At 43.6% G+C, this 16,103-nt stretch overlaps 1 protein-coding gene across 4 annotated transcripts in view; it reads left to right on the forward strand.

Annotated features, from left to right (window-relative positions):
• Nucleotides 1–16,103, forward strand: part of slc12a7b (solute carrier family 12 member 7b) — a 66,221-nt gene that overhangs the window by 10,976 nt on the left and 39,142 nt on the right. Inside the window, exon 1 of one of the 4 annotated variants that reach the window (XM_036522789.1) lies at nt 1,638–1,848. The exons of the other annotated variants lie outside the window; for them this stretch is intronic. Within the exon in view, the coding sequence (XP_036378682.1) occupies nt 1,728–1,848 (121 nt within the window). The 5' untranslated portion in view covers nt 1,638–1,727. Of the gene's footprint in view, nt 1–1,637; nt 1,849–16,103 lie in introns of those variants that run through there. 4 annotated transcript variants of the gene reach the window in all.

Consider the following 16,103-nt stretch of genomic DNA (forward strand, 5'->3'; position numbering starts at 1 on the left):
CTGTGTTTACATTCTGCCTTCCGTCTGTTCTCATCTGAGGTGACACTGCACAGGAGACCGTGTGTGGTTTTCTCTTTCTGATAAGGTTTGAGCTCCTCCCAGCCCTGCGAAAGGGCACGGTGTTGAAATTCCCTTGGGGAAATAAACACGAGCGCCGAGCGGATCCAGCAGTTTCCGCGCTATCACTTATTAATCGCCTCTGTGGTCCACCAGAGGCATGCTGGTTATTCTCTTCGGCAGCAGCCTGAGTGCCCCAGCACCCCCCCCCCCCCGCCCCCTTCCCATCTCATGTACCATGTCACATCAACATTTTTATAATAGCGCCCCAACTTCGCATGAACATTTTTTTTGAGATGAAGCACAATAAAAGACCCTGACGCCCTAAGACCAGCATTAAAAGGATGATTTTTTTTATTTGTACATAAGGTAGTCAGTTAATTTAAATAAACAAGGTGCATTATACAGACCTTCTTTAGTACCGCTCTAGGTGTATGAAAGTTAAGGTGGAAAGAGGGTGAAAATATGTGATGTTACTGGCAAAAGTCTATATACACATAAATGGACAAAGCTTGCCAGGCATAGCCAGGGGTTGAATTTGTTGTGGACCAGCCTGTTGAATTACTGTAATGACGACTGTTTTGCTATTGTCTTTCTGTAGGTAGGACTGCAGAGGCTGGTGCATTTTGTGCTGTAATGATAATTATCCCCCGTCAGTCCTGGCTCGGTGTGGGATGCCAGATTGGTGCACAGAGGAATCTTGGGATTTTAAAATGAAATGATCATCACATCCAGGTGTTGTTGCCACCTTTGTGATGAACACCTATTCCTCCCACTCAAGCATTGCACCTACACAGGTGCACGGCAAGTCCTACTTCAAAATTTGTTTTAGAGCCTTATTCTGTAATTACTGGAGGAACAGGTAAGGATGAAATAAGTTAACCTCTTAGATGATTACGGAATTTGGGTCTGCACAGAGATAAATTTGGGCGGTGGTGTGATATTGTGTTGAAAACAGTCTCCCTTTCACTGATCACTTGCAAAGTTAAAACTGAGACATTCTCTAGTGTAATGCTGCCTGCACATCTTTGGCTTAATGTGTATGTCTTTGTTATGACAGTTATGGCATTCTCACATTAAGTTTGGGCTTGAATGAAGCAGTTGTTCTCTTCATTTTCCTCCCCTGAGGGGTGACGAGGGCTCAAGCACCAGGCACAGGCTGCTGCCTCACCGTCTTAATTACAGCCAGAAACCACACCCCTCTCCAGTCCTCAGGCACTGCAGGAGAGGATGTCAACAAGAACCAGGAAGTTCAGCTTGTTTCCTTGGTTATCCCCGCTGGGCTCCCTCAGAGCACAAGGGGTTAAATGACAGTGGAGAGGGGGAGGGGAGGGGGGGGGGGGGTCCTGTGGCACTATTCCCTGGTGGAAGTGTTTAGATTAGCGGGGGCCGTTTGTTCCGGATGAGGAGCCAGCAGCAGGCTGCATGGTGTTGTCCTTGATAGGGGGGAGGTGGGAGCGGCCAGGCTGATATGACGCTTGGAGGGGGCAGGCCCTACCCCAGTGGGAGGAGTTGTGCAATTCTCCATATTTGGAGGTGGGCTGGGGCCGGTATCTAAGCAGTTGTGGTGGAACCGAGAACTTCGAACTGTGGGAGAGACAACTAAGAAGGAGACTGAGAGACAGAGAGGCTGAGAGACCCACGCGCACGGAAAAGCACATGGTGTGAAAATGCCCACCAACTTCACTGTGGTCCCAGTGGAGGACGGCAAGAGCTCGTCCCAGGATCGTGACGAGAACGTCCTGAGGGAGGAGGATGAGGACGGGACAGAGTCCCCCGATCCCTTCTCAGGTGAGCGAGGTTCGGAGTCGCACCCCTCCTCTGTCACAGCCACAGGCTATAAGAAACAGGGCAGCATGTGAGGCGAGGCTATTCCGGCAGACTTAGAGGGCTGTTTTTCTCTCCTTCTGTGGAAAGGAAATGACTTGCTTTTAATAGTGACGTGCCTTCCCTAACACTTTGCCACCCGTATGTGAAGCGAGTGCTTTTGAAGGCGTGACAGGTTTGTGTGGTACTCGCATTCTGTGAGCGTCATGGTTTCTTGTCAGTGTAATTAAGCAGTTTCTTTCTGTTTCCCTCTCTTTCTTGCTTTCTCTTTTACACATTCAAATCGAGAGTGAATTTAATCCCAGGAATCCTTACCCTCCTACAGAGATCCACATCCAGCTGTCAGTCTGTAGTTAAATACTGTTTTTGCTGTCAATTGGTAGAAGAGTTACTGCTTTATGTGGTGTGAGCTAGAGTTGGTTATGTTAAGTGAGAGTGCCTGAGGTCCTTTGTTGAATTTTGGAGGAATAAAATTGCCCATGCCTGTCCTCCCTTCCTGTGGCTCTTTCTGTTTGTCTGCTGTTTCATGAACCACGGCCCATTTTTTCCTTCCTCCTAATTTTCGCCACAGTATGCAATTACTGCGGACTTCTGTGTGAAGTTTTACAGACTTGGTAAAAGAGTAGCATCCATTCAGCACAGAGTTATATAAGCTCACAGAGGCTTGGCTGTTCGTCTGTTTTGTTCTGTCACCCACCCCCCCCCCCACCCACCCACCCAGACTGAAGTCAGATGGCTGTCGATGATATTGATTGGCCTGGTTGCGTTTACTGCAAGAGGGAGGCCGGCTCCCAGCCCTTGGCTGTGCAGCTAGTGGGCTCTGACATGCTCTCGCAGTGCGCTGCTCTGGGCTGTTCCCAGACACTGGGAACTACTTTCAGGAGTGCATAAAACAGCACTGGAGGGTGGAACCCCACATCTGTGTCGAATTTACTTTTGAGACGAAAATGCACCGAATAACAGGGCACCCGTAAAACTGTTTCATATGTAGCTAGCGTTTAAGCGTTCCACTCCGAGGGTTATATTAAGCCAGGCCGCCGTGATTCGAGCACCTCGGTCCAGCCTGCCAAGCTAAGCAGTTGGAGTTCGTAGCTGTATTCCTGTGGCTTGGAAATGGGCTCCCAAAGGAAGCGTTGACATTTGAAAGTCGTAAGTTGTTACTGACGGCAGGCATAAAGACCAGGGGACATGACCATTAAGCCCTTTTGATGGATGGGGTGGGTCTCCACCTTTATTATTTATTTACACGGAGATGCTTTTCCAGAGGGACAAGACCGTCATGGCAATATAGAGCACGCATACAAAGAGCAGGATGCCTTGCTTTGCTACACCGGGGCAGTGTGCAGGTGTGAGCCAAGAGCACGGGATCACAGTTTTTCACTCCCACATGGACCTTCCTTCGCATCTTTAGACCCCCCAGAAACATTTCTGCTCTAATTGAGAGTTCCTGCCACGCCCCTGCTCCTCCAGTCTTGACTGCATATATCACAACTACTCTCTTTGTGTTCAGAAGGCGTAGCCTACTTAATATGCTCTAACCTGAACTCACATGCATTAGTTTGATACCATTGATAAAAAATTGATAAATTTCAGTAGTTTGCTAGATTGAAGCATTGTGATATTTGTGCTCTGGGAAAGGCTTTGTTTGATTTGCGTTGTTTATTTATTTGCTTAGCAGTTCCCTCCGACTTCCATTTGATGGTATTACCCGTTTACACAGCTGGGTAACTGAATTTACTGAAATGTGCAGCAGCAGTTGCCCCCCTAATGTACGCTATAACTTAAATAAAAATGAAATAATTAGGTCCTCTGGCCTTCTGATCATGTATCCAGTTCTCTGATAATTTCTCTGTACTGCTGCTTGAAAAGCATTAGATGGATGGATTGGGGCAATGACCCTGTGATGGAGAGCAGCTCTCCAGGGAGGACACTAGTATATTCATGCTGTTTCAGGTGACGGAAAATAGGGTATGTTCTGACCGAGTGAACCCGCTGGTCTTAAACATGATTTCCATATCCATTACATGACCTGCATAATTTGTATCAGATTAAAACTCATTGGAACCAAATCATGAAGTTGCTTGGCAAAATGTGTGAGGTTAAGAGATGTGAAAGAACATAAACATGTGATGGTAGATGTTAGGGATGTGCTGACAGGTGTTTTCTTGGTTGATACCAGTTTTTCCGAAGTTTGCATTGCCTATTCCGAAGTTTGTTTCTTACGCAAGCGCAGTAGAAATTTACATTCCCTGAGATGGAGCTGTGCCTCATGTTCCCCCTGGCAAGGCAGACATCTATGTGAGGGTCATGAACAGTGTAAGGAGGATATTATGAAATACAGCTTTGATTAAGCTCATATGAAAACAGTGGTAAAAACATGTACTCCCTGCTTCCAAATGATTTCACAACCAGTCCTAGATACTGGCACAATACAAATGCAACCAATGCTGATAAGGAATATTACCAACAAAACGGAAATAAAAAAGTTGACTAAATTAATAAATTCTAATAATAATAATAACAATAATGCAATATTCCGTTTGTTATTTTTTAAATGCTGTCTGCCACTTTTATGCAACCCTGGAATTGTCATTTGTGTACAAGGCATGTCCCACTGTCACTGCCTCTGCATTCATAGTGACATTATCACACGAGACGATCGCAGTCTGTCTGATACGTTCACACACAGTCAGCAGGCAGTTAGGACTACAAGTCACACACTGCATCATAGGGAAGTGGACACCAGCCTGGAGGATAGATGCTACTTTGCCGACACAATCTGAGTAAGTCGCATTCGCCTCGTGATTCTCAGCACGCCTGAGAGCGATGAGGCCGACCTACTCATCCTTCTCACAGATGGAGCAAAATTAGTTTGTTTCTCCGCTGTGGCATCGTGGCTGTTGCTGGTCAATGACTAAGCAAGTTTCAAGCCCAGGCTGTAGGGACGGACTTTGCCTAAAGAGAACGGCTTGGTGACTGAGCCGCTCGAGACCCCCTCATTTGTTTGTTTTATGCATTTGCAGAACAAGTTAGTTACAGAATACATTAATCAGTTGGCTAGGTTAGGTGGGTGCAGCGTGCGAGTTGTGGAACTCCTGTCCATTTTAAACTGCCTTTTGTCCTAGCCATTTTGAACTGACTGCCTTTTGTCCTAGCCTGCACCAAACCATTGTCAGGTTAACTAAATGAGTATATATAAGATAAATTTGAGCTCAAGGTCTTTGTAAAGCTCACAGATGTAATGTCAGCTATGAGTGAATAGATGTACAGAGAGACATTGCTGTGCAGTTCAGGTAGTGTGATATTCAAGCAGCCCCCTGAGACCAAGGGATTTCATAAGATGTCAGAAAAAAATAACAAAATGGCAGATCACTTAGTGCGGTAACGTCTTCAATGTGTTGGCTAATGCACCTTAAGGTAGCCAATCAGATCTGAAAGGGTCCTGAAGAGATCTGTCTGAGAGTTTTATAGAGAAGACATTGATTTTGGTTGTCGTTTTTGCAGCTATCTTAAATTGTTCAGTACATGAGGAGTGCCGAAGTTAAAGTTTCTATTTCACAGCATTCATTGTTCAGTATTGTATACTGTAGCAACGAGTTCCTCTGATCACATGGTAACATTGATGGTTATCAAGGAGTAAATGATAGAATGGGCCAATACCAACAAATTCATTAGCACACCCTTAGCAAAGGGATAATTCTTTTCAACTTTCAACAGTTTTTTTAATCATGTGTACAAATGTAACTTTACAATGAGCATGTTTATTACATGGTGAGTTTAGCAGTAATGTGACACACATGGGCAGGGCCATTGGCTGATTTGCAAAACAATTCTGTTCCTACCCTGAAAGGATAAAAATCGCTAAGCGATGCGTCAGAAATCAAACAAAGCTCGGCAACCAAACAGGAAGGAGAAATTCCTGTGTGAAAGTCCAGGGACTGTGTGTGAGCTACCATTGATTAAAATGAAATGCAGCTGTGTGTGTTTGTGTGTGTGTGTGTGTGTGTGTTTGTGTGTTTGTGTGTGTGTGTGTGTGTGTGTGTATGTGAAATATGTGTGTGTGTGAAATATGTGTGTGCAAGGCATATCATCTCCAGTCAGCACTGTAAACTAACTTGACTACCCTCAGTGCCACTGCTTACATATGAAAATGAATGCTGATGTAATTTCTTCAATAGCACATACTTACCTATTTAGTGTCATGACTAATAATAACAGTAACTCATTATCCTTATGGTTTGTAACTTGTGGCAATAATAGTAATGCTGTCATGACATTGTTTGTCTGACAGAACACTCAGCTGTGGAGATAGGAAACAGATCCACTTCTCCCAGAGGCTACATTTGGGTTTCACCGTCTCTGTTTCCAGAGATTGTAAATGTTTGGGTTCACTGTGAGTCTAACATGATGTTTTAGTCCCTGAGTCATTCCACAGAAAGCACACAGAGTTGGGCTGTTTTTGTTTTTTGTTGTTAATGAGGTTGGCCTCTTTGCATTTTTAAGACCCTGCTCAACTAGTTAGATAGGTTTCTAAAGGTATATTACAGGTACCATTCCAGGCCTGACTAAGGTCTATTCCTTCCTCAAAGATATCGACTTGTAAAAATGACAGCATTCCAAAAGACTACACTATCAGCCTCTTATTGTCTTCATCTTAACAAGTGGCTCTGTGGCACAGTTAACCAGCCTGGTGCCTCTCATAGCTCATGCAATGTCAGTGTACATAATGGAGTTAGCTAGGCTGGATATCACATGCCACATGCCACTATTACAGGCCAAATCACCACAAAGGAAGTAGTTCATTTTGTGTGCTGTCTAGGATGCAGTCAGGGTGCCTTTCTGCCATAAATTTCTGGAATGATGTGGTTTAAATCAGATGGTATGTGGCCTCAAGATCCCAAATCGTTCCATTCTCATTAAGGAATTCTGCAGCACGCCATCCGCCTCTAAATGGGTGTTCTTGTTTTTGTCTTTTTGTGTCTTTATTAAAATAACGGTACACCTCGGGGCTTTCATGGCAGACAGAGATTGTGTAATGTGTACATCAGGAATGTTGCTACATCAGGAATGTTTACACTGTGTGAATGTGGCTGCAGGGGTTGGGGGGAGGGGGGGGGGGCAGTGTTGGAGTTAAAACAAAAGCGGTTCCATCTCGATCATGGCTCTTGGAAGACGTTTGCCAGTGGAAACTGTCTGCAGCCCCTCTGAAGAAACGGGAATCCCTTTGTGCCCCAGCAGTACAATAGGGTGAAATGATAGGTGCGGGAGAGTCTCAGCACGGCCCACAGCTGACACCTCCCTGTGAACGGCCCCCGTGATGATATATGCCGAAATACCACAGGGAGATCTGGGCTTGTGTGCATGCTCCGGCTCATATTATGCAACCCAGCGGCGTGGAAGAGGATGATTAGGTAAGTGGTGCCGGAGGATGCGTTTCGTAAGGAAACGTGGGCTTTGTAGGCGCTAACGCTAACGCTGTGATCACTTACGTGGAACGGCACCAGAGGTTGATTTCAGGGGTGGCGAATTGGGGCGGCTTGCTTCCAGAGTGGGACATCTGACCGTGCCTGGGCTGTGGTGCAGGCCGTGTGATCCACGACGCGAGTTCCTTCCACATCAGGGGAGCTGATGTAATCCTGAAGGGCATATGCTGCATTTGTGCAGACCATTGCTCTACATTCTCTTGCCCTGCACCCCTGAGCGCCTCTTTCGAAACCACTGGGCTGAGATTGTTCACTGATCCTTCCCACAATCGCAGCGTTAGTGTGCATAGCTGCCAGTTGCCCATTTACTCTCTCATCTCTCTAAGTAGACCGAAGGCATGTTTCCTCCTTGTCACTCCTCTGCTGACTACCAGGTCTTCGCGTTTTTTCCTCCACCTATATACCATGCAAAAAAATGACTCTTCTTCTTGTACTGGTGAAAGAGATCATCTCCTGTAATCCCCAGCTGAGTTCCGACTGTGCTGAGAGGATAATTAAGGTGGAACGCTGAATTGTCCACATATAGAACTACGGGATTCTTCTGCAGCTGTTGCCTGTATTCAAAACACAAGTCCATTTCTTTGCCCCTCAGTGCTAGTGCGAGTTGAACTAGCAGAAATTTGATTACAATCACAGCAGTGCTGACTCTGTGCATAAAAAATTGATAGTTGTTGTGTCTGTCCTTTCCCCTTGTGCCATCCGTTGTACCTTAATGTATATGATCTACATGATCTCTGTCTCCACCTTAAATGTCATTATCACTTAACATTGACAGCCCAGATGTTTAACAGTGCCTGTAAAGGGAAGAATTAGCAGGGGAAACGGTTTATCCTCAAAAACAAGTGTATCACTTGTGTGAGATCACAGGATGAGAGGACTTCCCGCCCAGTGTCAAATTACATGAGCCAGCTCAGCTGATACTCTGGGCTGCTTAGCCTGACTGCTCCAAGATATGTCACTCTCGGCTGCAGCTTTGGTTGCAGCTTTGGTTTTATGTATGCCAGGTCGCTCAAACTAAACTGTCTTTCGCTCCTCAGCATGAACTTAATGTGATGTGTGAAAGCACCCATCGCACCTGAGTGTGGAAGCATTTTGTTAAATGCTGTTACTTGATTAGAGCATCACATTAATTTTTTTTTTAAATTTAATTATGTTATTATTTTTTGCCTAAAACGTATGGATGCAGTTTGGTGTTGACAGATGTTTTGGTCTTTTTGGACATTTGGGCTTCAGTGGAGTGTTTAAACATGTTCCCCTTTTTTGAGAGCTTTCGATTTTGGTGTCCCAATATTGACCTATTTTATCCTATAATCATGTATTCATATAGATAACTGACCACCTTCTCAAAACCTTATAACATACAATAAAAGATACGCTATTTCCAAAAAATAAGACTCAATGTATTCTGTCATGCATTTGATATTATGCCAAATCGAACAGACAAATATTTTTCTAAAAATGTCATTTGTAAATGTTAATTTACAATTTTCCCTATTAAAATGAGATATGACAGGAGACAGTCATGTGAAAGACAGCCACCTGGTACATTTTAGGTAATTTGGCTTCAGCAGTTGTGACATACATAATTATCTGAAAATCCCTTAGTGTGTAGATTGTAAGTATTGTGTTCTTTGTAACCAGTTGTGACATGTATAATTAAATAATGAAAAAGCGTGAAACTAATGACCTCATTAAACCATATTAACATTTCTCTCATAGTACTCAAAAGAGTGGAAGTGAGGTTTATAAGCATATTTATGCAGATTGCTAGTGGTAATCCTTGCTCTGAAGGCATCCTCTGTAGTACATTTGCAGAGATGTGTGCTTCATATCTGAAGGCGGATAGACTTCTATAATAAACTCCAGATGGGAAAAATGGGAAATGTTTGGGTTGTGTTAATGGCTGCCGCCAGGACCCGTGTTTGTTTGTTTTAATGTCAGTGACATGTCACAGCATCGGAAACATGTTAGACTATTTGAATTGATCATTTTAAAAAATCCTGTGTCATGATGTAGCCTTATGGCCTGTGAGCACCTGTTCATTGCAGTGGCCCCATGTCCAGCCTTGAAGGTATGAACGTTTGTTGAGGGTTCGTTTTCCCCACGGGCCACTCAGACGGCCTCCAGATGTGGGGCAGTCTGTAATCTCTTCCCTCCTGTTTTGCAACTGCTTTGCAGCGGGTGGGGTTTTTAGGTTAAATGTCGCTTCATCGGGAGCTTCCCAAATGTGCAGTTCCAATATTTGGGCTTTGCCGTTGCAATGGACCGGTTCAGACTGGTTCCATTTCCATTTTCCAGCCTGTCTGGGTCAGTGCAGACATTTGAACTTTGTAATTTGGAAAACGCCGCCAAAGTGATAAAAAGGTCAGGCATTCTGTCCTTTCTGTAACTAGTTCAATGACAAAATGCAGGCAATAATAACAGAAAGCAACATGGCCTTAAATGCTGCTTTAAAGTATAACCTACCCTGCCTATACCTCATGTTCTCCTGAATGCATGTGATGGATGTTAATTTTCATCTTGCTGACTTAAAAGTAAATCACTGTTTATTCTGTCCTGTTCAATCTCCAAAGCAAATAACAGGCTGAGGTGAGATATGTGTGAAAATTACTTAAATGACACCATAATTTCATTATTTTACATTTTGAGCTTTGAACTGGTTACCAGGAGCTCAGTGATGTGCACAAGAATGTTTGCTGAGCAACGCGAAGAAAATGTCAACTCCTGCGCAGAAAAAATAATCATAAAAATAATAATAAAGAAAATAATGACCACAGTAAACAGTCTGATTTCTGGTATTTATCAAAGCTTTCCTGCTGAAAGATCTTTGTGCTGTTCATTGTTTTATTTATCAGTAATAGAGAGTTCTTTAGGTGTTCCACAGGAGTACAAGCGTTATCCATGAAGGTGGAACGATGAACCTTAAGTACTTTTCAAACGTGTTGGAAATTTTTAAAAAATCATACAAAGGCAAGGAGGTATGAAGTGTGTGTGATAATGCAACTGAGAATGTGCAAAAATGTATAGCAAGATTAAAGGTAGGGCTTAAAAAAGACTTATTTGTGACCGTAATCCAACATGAGGTAACCCCTTTGACAGGACCATGGCTCATTTTTTAAAGTTTAGCATTACTGGACAAGGTTTTTGGCTGAAAGTGAGTATAAAGCGGTGTTCTCACAGATCACATCCTGTTTCCTGGCTTGTAACCCCCCCCCGTCTGCCCCCTCTGCCCCCCTGCAATCCTTCAGCATGGAGCACATGATCAGCCCCCCCCCCCCCCCCCCCCCGCCTGTGCTTTCCTCACACACACACACACACACACACGCACACGCACACGCACACGCACGCACAGAGCAAACCTGTGCTTTTTTTTTTTTGTTTTTTTGTGTGTTTTTTTTACTTTTTACAAACCTTCTCCTTTGTAGTTCTGCTTGGATATAGCAGCTGGTGTCCAATGGCTCAGCCCAATATTCATCATATGCTTATCATGGCATTTTTCCATTTGAATCTCCAGCAAGGTAGTGACTATACAGCCAAGTCCAGCATACCCTGTGACTTCCTCCTCCAAACCGTTTCATTGGAACAAAATTGCGCTTGTCATCTGTCCCATGCAAATTCACTCAAAGGCTGTGTGATAACTACAACACGTGCTGAGCTGTCTAAGAACACGGCTCAGAATCATGACCTCGAATGGCGTGGGCCGCCATGTTCTTTCTCAGCATCGCACACCCGGCTGAAACCAAGCAACTGGGTTACGTGTGTGCACAGCCGCTGGCTGGCAGGAGAGGAACCCGCACTCTGAGAACACGCTAGAGTTTATTTCCCTTCCCCACATTATGGGTGTAGCTGCTGCTATTTCAACTCTTTGTGTAAGTTTTCGGCAGCATGTGCCTATTTTTGGGAAACGTCAGTTGGAGTGCCAAACCCCTGAGCTGGAGTAAGGCCGTGGTGCTCCCTATGGCAATGGCAAGGATTACAGTGCAAGACTACGATACAACTGGTTCATACCTGGACATTCTTGTTTTAGGAGAATTCTTGACAACTTTTTGGTCAGTGAACTCCCTGAGTTATTGACTGAGGCTTTTTTGCAGCTACTGTACATAAGAGGGAGCATTTATGACACCATTGCACTTGCACCATTGCATCATGCTCTTTGCATTTAAGATGCATTGCTAGACTATGGCATTATGGCATTATCAGATGCAAATTACCTGAACCATTACTAGACCGAGACACATTACTGGACTAAGCTACGCGTGATTAGGAAGGCGTGAATTTTTCAAGACTATAAAAAAGTTGAAAAAAATCTCAAGCTGCGTTCATAATTGCAACATGCTCTGCCACATCCTCCACTGTGTGGGCAGGACTGTGTCAAAATGTAAATGGGAAGGAACAATATTTCTAATGCTGGAACATTTTGTTTTCATTTTGCTATCACCAGCCGAAAGTGCTCTGTAATTGATTTACACAGAATGCTTTAGAGCTATTTGACTCACTTAAGTGTGCAGGTAACACCCATTATAGTTATACATTCACTGTAATTACCATTACGCACTGTGACTCAGGCATTGTCAAAGTAGCTGAAGTCCTTTCCCTTTATCAAGACTATGCCTTTTTTTCTGTTTGTCAAGTCTGTTTGTACCAAATAGTAAACACGTTGAATAACAGACCTACCTTTACATCAGTAAAATGTGTCCACTCACTAAAAAAACATTTCTTATCAATTGATTTCATTATTTTACAGTATCTTCCTAATTAAAAATAAAATGTATTTCGAATGTAAAGGTTGACTACATCCCTGCTGAAGACTTTGGAATTGGGCTGACGCATGGCATCATGAGTCACTTGCTTGCTGAGCAGTGATCAGACATGTGAGTTACTGAGAGGAGTGGACAGTGGCTGGAATGCAGCCACCATAGAGACCTTCACTGTATGTGCAGTGTAATAATCCATACTTCTCAACTGTACACCCCGTATCCGGGCTGAATGCACGTGTGTTGGTTACCATCAGACTCTCCCCCTCTTGGAGAGAGAAGGTCTAGTTCTCTCCATAGTGTAGATCAGGTGGTGGTGTGAGCGTTACTGTTTGACAGTGACACCTTCTGGTTGAAGTGGTACTAACCTCCTCTCTACAGTAAGACTGGTTATCTTCCCTGTCGTCTTGCTGTTCTTCCCACTGCAATTTTCAGTAAGCTGTGAGCATTGTTTCTGCGTTTCCTAGAAACTGTGACTGAATATTTTGTGTGACTGACAATTCTTTGCTGTAATTGTAAAAAAAAAAAAAAACCCCATGACCTGAATTTGACTTGGGTGATTTATTGACATCCTGTTATTTTTTTTATTATCCTCAAATTGGTTAAATACAATGTGAAACACAGCATGGTGGGAAATAGTAACGCTTTTATGTTAAAATAGACAGCACTCTGTGTTTTACAGTAGACAGAAAAACGGAGTCACTGTATCCCTTAAGGCAAAGACCTGTCCTATTTGTGGAGCGTGTACAGTAGTTGTCTGCGTGCCTTTTTAACCTCTGTCACGCCACATGACAGAATACATTGAGAGGTACCTCCGCATCTTTCCCCTTTGCAGCAGTTTTTAGCTCTGCCCTTCTCTCTCAGAGGAAGCGAGTGCGAATGGAATGCTGAAGCAGAAGTGAGGCCGCCCGCTGTCACACTTGAGTCAAGGCCATGTCACTGTCACGGGGCAGCCGTGACCCAGCAGGAATCACGCGTGTTACGCAACTGACTGCAGAACCCGTTTCCCAGGCGTGAAATGGCAAACGTTACCGAAACGTGATTTTTTTTTCCCCTTCTTTCAGCAGTCCTTGCATGCGTATTGACCGCCGTGTTTACATTTTAAAGGCCGTGAGGCTCACTGAAGTGCAGGACATCGGTTGTTTACTTGAAAGATGAAGGCTGGAGCAATGGCTCTGTTGAATTTAGCTTTGTCATGTATTTGAAACAACTGTAGATTTCTATATTCGTGGCAGAAGTCTGAATTTTGGAGCTCATGTTTAAAGTTATTGGGTCAGTATTATATAAAGTCAAGGTGATTATCTGGGCAAACATATAAGCGATTTGCAAAAATTAGCATGCTTGTAACTGGCAGGGTATTCAGCTGTTGCAGGTCAAGTACATCTAGTTAAAGTATTACCAAACTTAAAAACCTAGTTCAGTGTTCTCTGTGTGAATAAATATTCAGATTAAATATGTAGAATTTTTTTAACCCTTTATGCAACCTTGTTTGGAATCATCCGTTGTACATTTAGCTCAATACCTTCTGGAAATCTCTGCACCCACACAAGAGTGCTGAAGTGAGAGGAGGGCAATACTCTGATACACTCAGACACAGTCAATAGGCATTTCTCACACTAGAAGTCACACAGTCCACCACGGAGAAGTGGGCACTAATTGGAGGATAGACACTACTGCCATCTCAGCAACTTGCAGGCACCTGTCCTGTTTCACAGTATCCGAAACTAGTGGGTTGAAGAGGCTGGTGGACCTACCCAGCTCTCTCACAGGAGGAACAAAGTCAGCTAGTTTCATTTGTGTGGGTGCCCGGTCATTGTGGGCAGATGACATAGCCAGGTTCAAATGCAGGCTATAGGGCTCTGCCTGTATTTATGCCTAGCATCTTGCTGACTGAACCACTTGAGAGCCCAAATGTTTTGAATTGAAAGCACTTGCATCTGGACAATTCCTGTTTTACGCATTTGTATTAGGTGTGTGAATCAGACCAGATGAATTTAATAAGACACAAAGGGTATGGTAGTACTTTCTTCTACAAAATGGACTAATTTCAAGTGTAGGTATATTGAAAGTATGTATATTTCTTTTGTCTGTTTCTCAGTAATATTTCTCTATGAGTGAATAAAACTTGTAACTTATAAAGCTTTGTATTTGCATGGAGTCCTCCAGTGTAATTATTAATGTACTGGATAGTGGCCATAGCAACATTGCGCATAATATGGTGAACAAAAGCTGTTATAAGAAAGAATGCTCCTCTACGTCTGATCTCAGGCTGCAGAAATTAGATTTTCTATTTTGCATCAGTACTGTGTACAGGTAGAAAAAAAAATTACGAAAAGAGACAAGCTGAATAGAAAGGACAAAGCTGAATAGGATGCAGAAATTTAATTGGTAATGGTATGGTAATTGGTAATTGTTGGTAATTGTTTTTTCATGTTGTGTTCAACAGCTCCTTTTAGTCCACATAAGGAGGGCATCCCATTTGTTATTTCCATTGGGTTGGTGTGAAAAGAACTAGTGAACAAACAGACCAATCAAATATTTGCAAAGGTGCTGAACCTGCCCAGTGTCTGTGTCCCTATCAAAAGCCAGTTTTAAATAAGTGAAAAGCACATTTTTTTTCATCACTTTTTCTGTCTTTGTGTGCTTGTATTTTTTTGTGTGTCTGTCTGCCTGCCTGCATATACTTTAATATGGAGTTGGTCCCCCTTTTGCAGCTATAACAGCTTCCACTCTTCTTGGAAGGCTTTCCACACGATTTTGGAGTGTTTCTGTGGGAATTTGTGTCCATTCATTCTGTAGAGCGTTTATGAGGTCAGGCACTGATGTTGGACGAAAAGGCCTGGCTCGCAATCTCCGTTCCAGTTCATCCCAAAGGTGCTCGATGGGGTTGAGGTCAGGGCTCTGTGCGGGCCAGTCAGGTTCTTCCACACCAAACTCATCAAACCATGTCTTTATAGTCCTTGCTTTGTGCACTGGGGCACAGTCATGTTGGAATAGAAAAGGGCCTTCCCCAAACTGTTGCCACAAAGTTGGAAGTATAGCATTGTCCAAAATGTCTTGGTATGCTGAAGCATTAAGATTGCCCTTCACTGGAGATAAGGGGCCTAGCCCAAACCCTGAAAAACAGCCCCATACCATTATCCCTCCTCCAACAAACTTCACAGTTGGCACAATGCAGTCAGGCAGGTAACGTTCTCCCGGCATCCACCAAACCCAGACTCGCCCATCTGACTGCCAAACAGAAAAGCATGATTTGTCACTCCACAGAACATATTTCCACTGCTCCACAGTTCAGTGTCGGTGTGCTTTACACCAGTCCATCTGAGGCTTGGCGTTGGACTTGGTGATGTGAGGCTTGCATGCAGCTGCTTGGCCATGGAAACCCATTCCATGAAGCTCCCGCTGCACAGTTTTTGTGCTTACATTAATGCCAGTGGAAGTTCGGAACTCTTCAGCTGTGGAATCAGAGCGTTGGCGACTTTTACACACCATGCGCCTTAGCAGTCGTTGACCCTGCTCTGTGATTTTACGTGGTCTTCCGCTTTGTGGCTGAGTTGCTGTTGTTCCTAAATGCTTCCACTTTCTAATAATATCACTTACAGTTGGGACGGTGGAATATCCAGTAGGGATGAAATTTCACGAACCGTCTTATTGCAGTGGTGGCATCCTATCACAGTACCACGCTTGAAGTCACTGAGCTCTTCAGAACGACCCATTTTGACTCACAAATGTTTGCAAATGGAGACCGCATGGCTAGGTGCTTGATTTTATACACCTGTGGCAATGGGTCTGATTGAAACACCTGAATTCAATAATTAACAGGTGTGGCCAAATACTTTTGTCCATATAGTGTATATCAGTAATTATCAATAAATATCAAAACTATTATCAATACTATAAGTATTTATTATTACTATTTAGTCACTCATCAGATTCCCTCAGGGCATTTATACATATTATCCTTTTATCCATTCAAATGAGC

Source organism: Megalops cyprinoides, chromosome 2 (assembly GCF_013368585.1).
Source record: "Megalops cyprinoides isolate fMegCyp1 chromosome 2, fMegCyp1.pri, whole genome shotgun sequence".
In the NCBI taxonomy this organism is placed as follows: Eukaryota; Metazoa; Chordata; class Actinopteri; order Elopiformes; family Megalopidae; genus Megalops; species Megalops cyprinoides.